The sequence below is a fragment of the Rhyacophila brunnea genome, unplaced genomic scaffold (genome assembly GCF_057557595.1).
Source record: "Rhyacophila brunnea isolate RB1 unplaced genomic scaffold, BYU_Rbru_1.0 scaffold_22, whole genome shotgun sequence".
In the NCBI taxonomy this organism is placed as follows: domain Eukaryota; kingdom Metazoa; phylum Arthropoda; class Insecta; order Trichoptera; family Rhyacophilidae; genus Rhyacophila; species Rhyacophila brunnea.
In genome coordinates, this window is record NW_028232882.1 from 34938914 (window position 1) to 34952042 (window position 13129).

Genomic DNA, 13129 nt, shown 5'->3' on the forward strand with positions numbered 1-13129 from the left:
ACCATTTCTTTTATTCAACGAAAGATAATTTGGAGGCATTGCGTGTGTAGAATTCTGTTATTAATACACGGTATATCTTTGTATACTTTATGTTTGGGTCTAGAATTTAACATTCCATCTCCCATTGATAATCCTGATATAGACTAAAATGGCTATTTTGTAGTATTAAAAACAAATTGGTTATTTTGCCATAGATCATGGAATTCTACAAAGATATTAAATCAATAACATTGAACGTAATTGTATTGAAACTTGTTTTATCTGTGTCACATAGATAATAATTTGTGGGGTGGTTACTGCCAAAAGTTGGTAAATCTCGAAATCATGTTATGGAGTAATTGCAAATTCAAATTTTGCAAGCCCTCTAAAATCAGGCATAATGCTAATTTCTTTGTGTTTTATGTGCGTATGTATTGGATGACCGTAATTTTTTTTGTAGCATACATATTTATATATAAACACATACTTAATCCGTTTTCAACTACTCTAAATACCTAAATTATCGACTTAATAACTTTCAGCAGCAACCCTACGAATAATTGTACCCCGAATACGGGTATAATAAATGTATAAAATATGGAGAGTTCATTTAGACATATGTGTAATATATACAGTCGAACTTGGTTATTACGAGGAAGATGGGACCGACTGAATTTGCTCGTTATAAGCATTACTCGTTATATAACATTTTTCTCGCCCCTTTCTATTTATGCATAGAACATAAAAAATCTGAAAACATCATAAAAATCCCTGAAACAAGCATGGCATTCATAAACTACAAAAGAAGTTGTTAGTTGTAATGAAGTGTTGAGGCCGTCGGCGCTAGTATGTACCTACTGACTTCACAAAGCATGGATTTTTTACATGCAATTTCAACCATATGCGTGGATACTTTTTCAATGTTGTCGGCGAAAACACCAATTAGGTACTTAGACACTTAACTAGTGTCATAAACGTAATCCGATCCCGGCAGCATCCTGCCCGGTCGGATTTTATTGCTTAGGGTCGAAAATGTTTTTAAACGATCGACACGTTAACAGTTTTAAGAAAATTTTTGACGATATTTTTGTGAAAAGTGAATAAATGTATGGAGAAAATCATAAACTAAAATGTCAACGTATGTTTCCTCGTTACATCCGAGATCTCGCTATTTCTGTGATCGTAATAACCGAGTTCGACTGTATATCTATCGAAGATAATTATTAATTAGAGAAATCTACGTTAGAAATACTGAATCTTTGTTGTACATATGTATTAGCATATCAATATGTAAAAAAAAGTCATAAATTGGTATCTAAGCGAGCGTGCCACTGTCTATGAGTCCACTTACCTTGAGTAATTCCAAATATTGCCACATGTCTACTTATAATATTATTTATAGAAAAGATTGTAGATATTTCTCGATCATCAAGAAGAGATGAAGGCATCATGTAGCATATTTTGCGAATGAAAATAATTTGATCTATGTAAAACTTTGTACATAAATTGTTTTAATAATTGAGGTTTATAGTCGTAAGGTTATTTTAGTTGTACATTATTGAATTCGTTTGATAAAATATTTAAAGTTTTATTTGATTAAATATTTTCATACGAATTGTTGGTTTTTATTATTGTAATCCTGCTTTAATAACTGAGAAGCCGAAGATTGAACGAATACAAAGTGCATACTGTATGGCAGTCGCGAGGGGTGGTGGTAGGCTGTTATTTGCGTGTCCGCAAACATGTACGTATACAGTTCGCCGTATCATACTTCACCGTGAAATGTTGTATCGGAAATATATGGTCGTATATTAAAGACCGTCCAACCTCTTTGGGTCGTATAGTACTGACATACAATTCATGTCTAAATAAAACACGGTTCTTGTCGGTTTACACTTTACAGGAAGCCAGCGGCAAACAAATGTTGAAAACAGCCGATATACTGGATTATTTGCTATGGTACGTTTTCATTCTTGAATTCATGAATTTTGCCAAAATCAGCTTTGAAAATTGAATTAATGTTCATATTGAATCTAATAAAATTGGAGACCGTATAGTATACGGTCATGTCTTTCTGATAGAAAGCTGAAGGCGAATTGTGTCACTGTGAAACAATTTACAATATGTAACCTCAGATTTGACATATATTTTTTTTCTTTCTTCGACCATGTCCGATCCTAATAGGATCATATGGGCCTCCACAGAGTGGAGGTTTGTATTAACAGATTTTATTTTTGCGAGAAATGGATGTCAGCCACTTGCTCAACATATTAGGTCCATACCCTGACTCACACACAAATTGAAAAGCAATATGTGTACTTGCCAGACACAGGATTCGAACCTGAGACCCACGGTGTGATAGTCCAACGCTTAAGCCGTGCGGCCACCATGGGTGTCAAGTTTATATGATTCAACAGAAAATTTAAAAACGTGGTATACAAAAAGTTCTTTTTATCTTGGTAATTATTTAAATAATATCACTTAAACAAGTTTAATCCGCAACCACTCTAATAAACCACAACAGTCACTAATTTCCTAACTCTAATTTGTCCCTTTTACAAATTAGGTTAATGAAGGTCACACGTTCCTAATTTTTTCATTTACAGTTTGTGTTGTAATTAATTATGGTATAGCTACATGAGATAATAAAAAGGGGTTAACAAAATAGTGGGTAAATCCATGCCTGCAATGGATTCTATCACATGTGGGAGTTGAGGGCAATGAAATAATGGATGGTCCGGCTAAGGAAGCTAGGCCTATCACGGATGCCATATCAGTGGATCCCAGAATGTTTTGAACGGAATAAAAGGAATGATTCCCACCATATACCATCCCTATATATATAACAGTGGCGAAGGGTGGAGGTAGGCTGTTAAGATCTGCCATAAAAAGTGCACACTAAGCTTTGCCAGTCATACATATTTGTTTTTATTGCAATAAGACCCAACAATTACAGATGGTATTGGTTTGTTTATAAAATTCAATTAAACCCTGCAAAACCAAGTCATAATAGATAATAGTCAAAAAATACTCGCCTTATCTATAAAATATCTAAAATTATGCGATTAGATCATACATAACTTTGCATATTTTATCGATAGAATAAAATTTTTTCTCTATTAAAGTTTGGTTTAGGTAGAGCTTAATGAATTTAAAAGAATGAACCAATAATAATATACGTGTTATATGTATTCTTAATCCAACGAAAACAAATAAGTATGAATGAAAAAGTGTGCAAAATTTTGTCGTATCGCCCAAAATATACCAAAACTATTATGGTTTGGTTAGGCAGGGTGTAAGTGATTTTTAAAAACTAACCAATACCATCTGCAAATTATATTCTTAGTTCAATAAAACCAAATAAGTATGACTGACAAAGACTGACAAAGTGTGTACTATTTAGGTCGAATCTTAACAGCCTACCTCCACCCTTTGCCACTGATATATAAGGGGAATAGAGAACATACATCATTTTGAAAAACCTCAGAAACATACTTATTGTGTATTAGGAAACAATATATTATGGAAAAATATGGCACCGGACAGAACTCAAACCTTCATCCATCGGATTCTGGCCAATGTGCTCTACCAATTTAGCCACTTATGTATTATCATTCAGCTACTTTGCTAGAATATTAACAGATTATTTCCTGAATAATTGTTTATTATTAACAACACACTATAGTTTATATAAAATATATATTTCAGTTATGTAGGTGGATCCAGTTGTGTTAATAGAATGGGAACATATTCATCATATTTGGCCATGTAGAAATTACCCGCCACTGGAACTCCCAATGAATATTTCTCAGCAAACTTGGCCACCAGGAACCCATCTCTTCCCTGGGCAGTACTGCAACAGAAATAGAAACGTAATAACGTTGAGAAATGACTTAAAAAATACGAAAGGAGATACCTAAAGGTGCTATTAAGCGATCAGTTTTGTTATCCAATCAGTTTCCGTCGAGCTGTAAATGCAAAACTGAAGCGGCTGACTGAAACCAAAACGGAGATGAGACAGGATGGATTTTCTATCAGTTATCGTATCCGTTTTTAGAGTTGCCAGTTAAATTGACGTGTAAATTAGTATGTTGCCATATTTTTAATATTACTTTTCTAATTTTGATTGAAATATCATAATAGATATAGGTACTGCATTACACCAACCTAAGAAAGTAATTATAAAAATAATATTCATTTTTAGTGGATAAGAAATACGTAAATATACACCGCCGATTCCTAACTGACCTGGCAACTGAAACCTTGACTGAACAGTCAACTGATCGTCTAAGCTACACCGCCGTTTCAAAATTTAACGGACCACAGCTGAAACCTCGACTGAACGGACAACAGAACTGACATCTAAAAGCACCTTAATATGAGACATTAAAAGAAACAAAATATAGTTTGTTCATCAGTCTATTATTATAAATCCGACCGAATTTGGGAAATATTACTATCTTCAGTTTCATTTTGGCGGCACCTTGAATATCACTGGATGATTATATTAATTTTGATGCTGCCCATCAAATCTTTTGGAGACACTGCCACGTCATATAATAAAACTCATCGCGTTAAGAAGTGCATAATCACGATGGTGAATCTGATTCCCAATAGTAGATCTACCCGGTAAACAGACCTAAACTGCATTCGCTGTGGACATAAAATCGATGTGCTTGTAACATGCATAAGCGGCAGTGTTGCCATCTTTTTATATGCTGATTATAGTACAAAGCCGTAAAAAATATAGTATTTCTAAAAGAAATATAGTACAGGAACATTTTTCGTCTTGAATCCTTTAAAATTATAGTATTTTGGTATATTTGGCGTAAAATTATAGTATATTACATTTTTCGCAGAATTTAAATTATAGTATTGTACTATAATTATAGTACGGTTGGCATCACTGATAAGCGGTGATTAACTCACTCTTTATATGAGTGTGGAAAAATCCAAACCGCTGGACTCTGTCATCTACCAGGCTGATGAAAACGTGCTGGCATAAGTTGAGACTTTATCGGTGCCTCTGTAGTGCTGACAATGTGATTTTGTGTTACTTTGTCTCTGCTTTAGTTAATGTATATTGGGATGCTGTCGGCAACACCTCGTGTCCATACGAATTAATGAAAAAAGGGTCTATTAATCGATAAATGGTTTATGCAGCAACACAAAATAAATGAGGTGTATATAATATATATTCACGCCCACGATGGTCGATTGGTAACGTGTTGGTCTATAATGTCGTGAGTCCTAGGTTCGAATTCCAGATATGGCAAAAACAAAATAGAAAAAGTCAAATAGAACATTTTCTTTGCAAATATATTAGCAATTAGTGGAATAAAATGTCCTTAACCTTTTTACTGCCGGTAGGTGTATGTATCGCGGTACCTTGCCGCGGCGAATTTTATTGCAAAAATAAAATCAATTTAAGTTTCAAGTGGTTCAAACGAATTCTGTTTCAATTCTGAGTATGTAACGACATTCTCAATATATGTCGTTGTGTGTTCAACATATTTGTATGTTTAAAATAATTGATTTACCCCCCCGTTTCCCGTTTAAAGACATCATTTTTGTATGAGCGGCGTTTCCGTTCATGTAAAAGTTCGCGTCTTTAGACGTCATTGCCAGCCATCCGGTAAGTTCATTCAAATTAAATATAGTAATAATAATAAAATAAAAGAGATATAAAATTAGTCCTAAAATATAATAATGGCAGCTGATGAATATAACCGTATTGCAATCAACCGCTAGGTTTATTCTAACTAACAAAGCTGGATTTGATATTTTATGAATACGATGAAAAAGCGTTCATGACATGACATAAAATAAGTGTTAATAATTTTTAAAAATAAAAATACAGAGAATAATGAAAGAATTTATAATTTGTTATGTTCATTATATGTAAAATAAATAAATTTGATGTGATTTAAAAATAATGACACACCTTCCAACCCGATGTTTGGGTTGGAAGACATCTGGTGTACCTACGCTAAATATATGCGACCAAAGCAACATAATGTTTTTGAAAACTATTTTGTAACAGTGTTAAAGTAAATAAATTAGTTCAAAAATAATAATTGGTGCGTTTTCTTGGACCACGTTATTTCAAAACCATGCATAAACAGAATCGGGTGTTTCTTTGTTTCTCAGCATCTCAATTAGATGTTTGTGATAATTTTATGATATCAGTTATCACCATAATGAAAGCAAATAGTCTGTTGTGGATTTTCGCTTTGTAATAGTTTCTATGACAACCAAAACACTTTATGTCACTTAACAGGGATATGAAAATAATTACATGTTAGTGATATGCTGCTCAGTGAACTCCAATTTGGAAGGTTGCCTGAAGACGAGGAACACAAATCGATGGTAGCCACTATTCTGCTTTGGTACACTGCCCACGAACTCTGTAAGAGTGTCTCCCGATGATATGACCATTCCAGGAATGTTACCGACTAGCCAGTGATTCCATTCTTTGGGCGGTTTCCTTTCTCTTGGTACTGGACCTGGATCTGTGGAGATTAATCAACACTATACAAATTTATAAATCAGATTGATAATTTGTACAATGCCTTGCTGATTGTAAAATACAGGCATTTAGAAAGCTTGTATGGTGGATAAAACCAGTGCTTCTTAATTATTTAATCTACAATAAATATTTAATAATTACTCGCTAAAACAAGAAATATTTTCTTACCAGTCATACAGAGTGCATAAGAACTGTTTGGATCAGCATTCCACTCTAGAATTGGTATATCTTTCACGAGGGTTGGGGGTAGTCTGTTTCCTTCCAAAGCTTCAACACCAGTAGGAAATTTTACCTAAAAATATAGATCAATAATAGTTAGTTAATTCATCACAAAACCACACTAATAGAGAGCTAATGCACCTGTGCAGAATAAAGGTATGATACATTGAAGACAGATTTGATTTTACAGGAACACTAAAATGTACACATTAATGATGCGGTAAATGTAAAGCGGAAGATGTCTGCGATGTTTTTGTTGATTTTTTATAAAGAACAAAGAAGTTGTACACGATAGAAAGGTGGTCCTAATGCTCCAATACATAGGAACTGGCTTCTGCTACCCTATACATTTAGAATTAAGCTGAAGGTCGATTGCAAAGTTGTTTATATTCTTCAGTCGCCATTTTTTATATTTTATGGCTAACTTTAAACAGGAGATTTAGTTCACTAGTCGCTTTTTATAATTATATGTTTATAAAAAGAAAATATTCTATTTGCGGTCCTAAATATGCATGACGGTATTTTGAGATCATCTCAAAATGCAGAATATTTAGGTTGCCGAATTTGAAACTAACAGCCTCATATTATAACCATAAATGAGTGTTTAGAGTAGTTTTCATATCACCACGTGAAACAGTATTCAAACAGGTATGAAAAGTTATAAAGGTATACATTTTTTTTTTCCGACCGTGTCCAATCCTAATAAGTTCATATGGGCCTCCGCAGAGTGGAGGTTTGTATTAACAGATTTTTTTTAGGAGAAATGGATGTCAGCCATTTGCTCAACCTATTAGGGTAGGTCCATACTCTGACTCAAACACAAATTGAAAAACAATATATTGTGTATTTGTCAGACCCAGGATTCGAACCTGGGACCCACGACACTATAAGCCGATGCTTAAACCGCGCTGTAAACACTGTAATCTATAACTTCTAAAACCAACCTAAATCATATGAAAAAAATATTTAGATACATAATGACTTAATATTCAAGCTGGTTATCTAAAATGGTAAAATGTCAACATGTAGGTATGTCTATTTTTAATATGCTTATATTTATAGCAAAAAAGGGTTTATCACCTAATACAAATGAATACTGTTGAGTAGAAAGGTGCTACGTGCCAAGAATCAAAAGTGTAGGAAATTAAGAAAAACATTTTATTTGTTAAAAACTTTTATTCATTTTTTCAGTAAACTTACAATGCAGCTCCGATATTACGCTTCATAGGTTGGTTACAATACTTAAAAAGCAATATAATAATAATAGATATGAAAAAAAATAATGAAAAATGAAATTAAAAATGGTATACAATACGGGGCACTGCCATTTGTTGATCGATCATAAAATGTTTTCTATACTTCTGGAGCCATAGCCCTTTTCCAACTTAACACATAATGGTACTTGGCACCCATTCCACTTAAAATATGGTTTTTTATATTTTTGGTACTTTGCACCTTTCTTCTTAACGGTATTCAAATATGAGAATTCAAAAATGCAATAGGTACAATGAAAAATAAAAACTACCTTTCAAAGCGACCAGTTTGCCACACAAAAACATTGTTTACTTCAAATACTGAATAGTCAACTTATCTGTTTTTGAAACTAGATGACTCAATTAAGTTTTAGTTTTATGGTACCTACCCTGAGAAGATCACTTGGCGCTATTGGTATGACTTTGGGAACGATACGATAATGGTTGAAAGACTTTCCTACTACAGACGGAATTCTAGCATCGGATTTCTTCTGGATCACTGTAAAACGGTAGAAGTGAGATATAATATTTATTAAAAAAAGTAGTTTCCACATAACGGGAAAAATACAATAATTAGTCCCGTGGGTCTGAAACCCTGATCCCATTTAAAATAGTCTCTTTGGGGTTGCATTCACTTTATCCCAGTGGTCCTAAATTATTTTAAATTTGATGTAATACCACTGCTCAAGTCGTATCGTTGTTTTGTGTGAAATATAAATGCTGGTAGCTAGTGACTGACACTTTCTGTTGGCTGGAAAAAATTCACTCATATATTTCAGCGAGAAAAACAAACATCAGAGTCTTTTTGAACAGCCCTCGTATAGACTTTTTATTCCTAACATTGGAATACACTATTGATTTACCATACAAGCTTTTAGCTAAATTCATAATATAGATTCTGACAGTTCATAAAGCATTCGGGGCAGTTCATTGGTCAATGTATTTGTATTAAACAGTATGCAGCCAATAACGTATCGACTGATTAGTAGCGTAACGGTTTTCACCCAATGAGATTTTATATCGCTGTAATATAGGTGAGCTCCAACTGAATACGATTTTTGTTTGTAAGGAGCGCAGTGAAAAAATCAAACCTCAATCGATTACCTATCTATCTAATTTGAATGTTTTTGCTAGATATGCCCAACTCTAAACACAAATAAACATAAAAGAATACAAATATCTTTTCAAATGTAATAATAATGGGTTTTTATCACTTTAATGGTTTTAACAACTGTCAATCGTTTACTTGGAATACATTGTATTAATGAGTAAACCACAATATACCAGAGCGAATGGTGGAGGTAGGCTGTGGAAATTCAACATAAATAGAGCACACTACACTTTGTCAGTCTTAATTATTTGTTTTCATTGAACTAAAAATACAAATTGCAGATGGCATTGGTTAGCTTTTAAAAACCAATTAAACCATGGCTAGTGAGATCCCCGGGGTTCCAGCGGCTAGCTCAGGCGTCCATCGAACCCCGGATTCACAAAAAAAGAAATTCAAACGGTTGGAGTATAAATAAAACACGGTCTTTCGTGCTCGTAACGTGGTCTTCTTATATTTTACATTTTCTTTAAACGTTTACATATTTTGTTTTGACAATAAGTTTCGCAGGTCCCATCCTATCGGAAAGGGGACGCTTACTAATTACTTTTTTCTTTTTCAAACTTCGCGTACCCACGCCATTCCAGCAAAAAGGACTCTCGTGATTGGCCAAATTTTATCGCGTGATCTTTGATTCGGCGAATCACGAGCCTGACCCTGGCGCAGGCGCGTCGAAATTTGGACGTTGCCGACAAGCGCGGCAAAATTTATTATATTTAAATACTTATATTTAGTCTTAAAATTATCGCTTTCATGCATCATCATTTATACTTTTTAAATAAAAAAAAATACTTACGTGGTTGAGCAAGGAATCAGATTAGATGTTTTATGAAGCCGTTTCTAGAGGTCAGGGTTACGTTTCGACTTGAGCTACTAAATGATTATTTTACACCGGGAGAAGCCCGCCTGTAACAGGGGTGTATCACTAGATTAAACCATAATAGTAGAGGTATGCTGTGGAGACCCGACTAAAGTAATGCATACTTTGTCAGTCATACTTATTTGTTTTCATTGAACTGAAGGGGAGAAGTCTGCTTCTGGATTTAAAGCATCCAAGGATCGTCTAACTCTTCTTCTCTCAACTCATTGAAGAAACTGATGGAGATGATAGAGATGCCATGCGGGTTTGGTGGAAACATATAATATGAAAGCTATCAGAAACATTGACGAAGCTTGAATAATGAAGTCACCCAGTCGTGTATAAAGGGTGTTTGGAAAAGGTTGTTCAGTGAAATTGTTGAAGTTCACTGCAATTATGAAAATGATATTTAAAATATCATCGAAGAGATTAGTCTTATGGCCATATCCGGAGGCTTCGATCGAAGGTGTTGATGTAGATGATATTCAGACTTGATCAAAATCACACAGTGAACCCTTAACTAATGAAGAGCTGCAGGAAATGGACTGCCATAGAAAATGAAGTTAAGATTGTCCTATTATATTTACACTTGGATCGTTTAAATCCTCAGTTTTTCAATTAGTTGTATTTCGAATATTGTTTTACTGACCTACCATTACGGCAAAACAAACAGCAGGAAAATTCTTCATGATAAATAAAAAAAAATATAACAAAAACACAGATTTAGTTGATAGCCATTCAGTGACAAATTTCAAATGATTAATAGTATTAAAATTTTTGCTTTTATATAAATAACGTAAATATTACACTGAACAGAATAATGATGCACGTTTTAGTGAAAATGATAGTAAAATTTCTAGAATAAATTATCTATTCACGGTTGGAGAGTAATATGTTGCTGCCAAAACATAATATATCTATATTATTATTCATTATTGTCAGGAATTTCATGCATTTTATTTGGCACGGAAATGTATTCAATTTTATCTATAATGATATTGCTGTTATCCCAAATTTACAATATTTGATTGGTCTTCTCTGTCCAATAGATCAGGGCTTTTCAATCTTTTTTCATGGACTAGTGCAATGAATACCCATTCATCCTTGTCACTTCACCTTCCCAGTCACTCCTTGAAGAGCGGGGATGACAGGTACATGGGAGAAATATTATGTACGGATTATCATAATGTAAAAATACAGAAATTACACGTTGATTTGAATATCATCATCGGCCAGGGTTGATCCACTGCTCCTTCCACTCTTCTCGGTCCCTATTTCTTCACTGCCATCTAATTTTTTTATCTCACTGAGAATAAAATAGAAAATAATAACAATACACAATGTGTTATCATATACCTATACTATTACACTACATATATAGCAAAGCTGAGCAACTCGCTGAAAAATGTTATACTATACTCGGCTTAACCCTAAAAAATCTAAATAAACTTATGAATACTTATGTTTAGTTTAGTTTAAATATTATTAAACTAATCTTTCTTATGTTTCCAACGTGTGGTGCAGATTACCAATGTTTGTACAAATATTAGTTACGATTGCAGATCCAATAATCTCAATAGTTGTCGTTTGATTTCCGCATTGTAATTTACATGAAATAATAAATCAATTCGTAATATTTTTTGTGAAAAAGGTCTTACAGGGAATTTTACAGACAATGCAAATTCATTTTAAAATTGTTGTTTAATTTAATAAAACGCAATTTTTTTTGTAGTACTTAATCCACCTTTAATCAATAAATTAGGACCGGTTTCGTCCACCTCAGAGGGACATTTTCAACTGAATACATTTTTTTTAAAACAATATTTATCAAACAAAATCCAAAGCGACAGAAATAATATAACAATAGGTACATAAATTTAACGGCGGCTGAGCGGCGAGCCTCACTCCCCGTGCCTCTCCTTCGCCTATTCGAGCATATTCTATTGAAAATGGTACTGCATGAAATCACGCGATGCATCACTTTCAACGCGGTTTATGATAATTATTATTGGATGTATCGGTGCGCGGGCAATCTTAACACGCTTAAATAATATTTATATTTTCATATGTATATTATAATATTACATTATTCTAAATTTGTTTGGGGGTGCTGCAGTTCCGCAGTGCATATGGACGAGCCGCCACTGCTTAAGACACAATGGGAGGTCACTTTTGGAAATACTATTCAGACACTCAAATGCGCTCCATGTCAATTTGTTTCTTCAAGCAATTGCGAGATACATTCTACCATCAATTATTGACATTTGTTGTTTGAAATAGACGTAGTTCAATCTGAGTGTCATAGACGAGGATCAGTACCAGTTTTATTTTCAGCTCTGAACCCAACAGATTGTTTTGGAAAGATCTGTTGTTCATTACGATTTGAATTGTCAGATAAGGAGTTGAGTTTAGGGTTTATCTTCTTTAAAAGTTTGTTAATTTTGACAAACCAACGTTATTACAGAAAATTTGATGGATTATAAATGATTACCTAGCTATTGTTGTGTATATTTTGTCAAATTAGAAAAAAAAAATGTGACAATTGTTTAGTTATGTATGGCAACTTCCTGTCGATCAGTATTTTAACGGTGACTAATGGAAGGATGTTGGCAATTTGCGTGTTAGAATACCACGCTGCTTTATCTGATGAATCATATTATATCCCTATTATCATTAGGTTAAATTTAATGGAGACTTTACTAAGAATTAAGTAAGCATTAACTTGGCAGGACACGGATTTTTAAAAGATAAATTGTCTCATGGCGTTTTAGAGTATTTCGACCACACAGTAAGAACAGATGATGACAATTCACCAATGGTGAAGACTGCTTACTAAGCATTTACTTTTCATTTAACTATGAGAATTTATTAACCAACAAATGTAATTTTTATTTGTGTCCATATTCAAATTTCCCAGAAGCCGTCAAAACGGGAATTTATTTCCGTAATGTCAGCTGCTGCAAACATGCCGGAACGAAATTAAAATAAAATACATGCTAGTTCTCCACAATGCAAGATATGACAATAGCACCTTGGTGGCGCTTTTAGCAGTGGACTGTATAATTTTAAGGATGATGTGGATTCCAGATCTAGGGGTGGGGGCGATTTAACAGGACGCCAGACACTGAACTGACCTTTTATGATGTTGATGATGGCTCCGTGGTCTGGTTATACTATCACTA

The 13129-nt window shown here is 33.8% G+C and overlaps 1 protein-coding gene across 1 annotated transcript; it reads right to left on the minus strand.

The window, feature by feature from the left end:
- Positions 1 to 3661: 3661 nt before the first annotated feature.
- LOC147070496 (protein D3-like) lies at positions 3662 to 9378 on the minus strand. Its single transcript, XM_085949526.1, has 4 exons — positions 8370 to 9378; positions 6677 to 6800; positions 6278 to 6491; positions 3662 to 3832 (listed from the first exon to the last, which is right to left on the minus strand). The coding sequence occupies exons 1-4, from the start codon at positions 8583 to 8585 to the stop codon at positions 3688 to 3690; spliced, it is 699 nt and encodes a 232-aa protein (XP_085805652.1). The 5' UTR covers positions 8586 to 9378; the 3' UTR covers positions 3662 to 3687.
- Positions 9379 to 13129: the final 3751 nt, after the last annotated feature.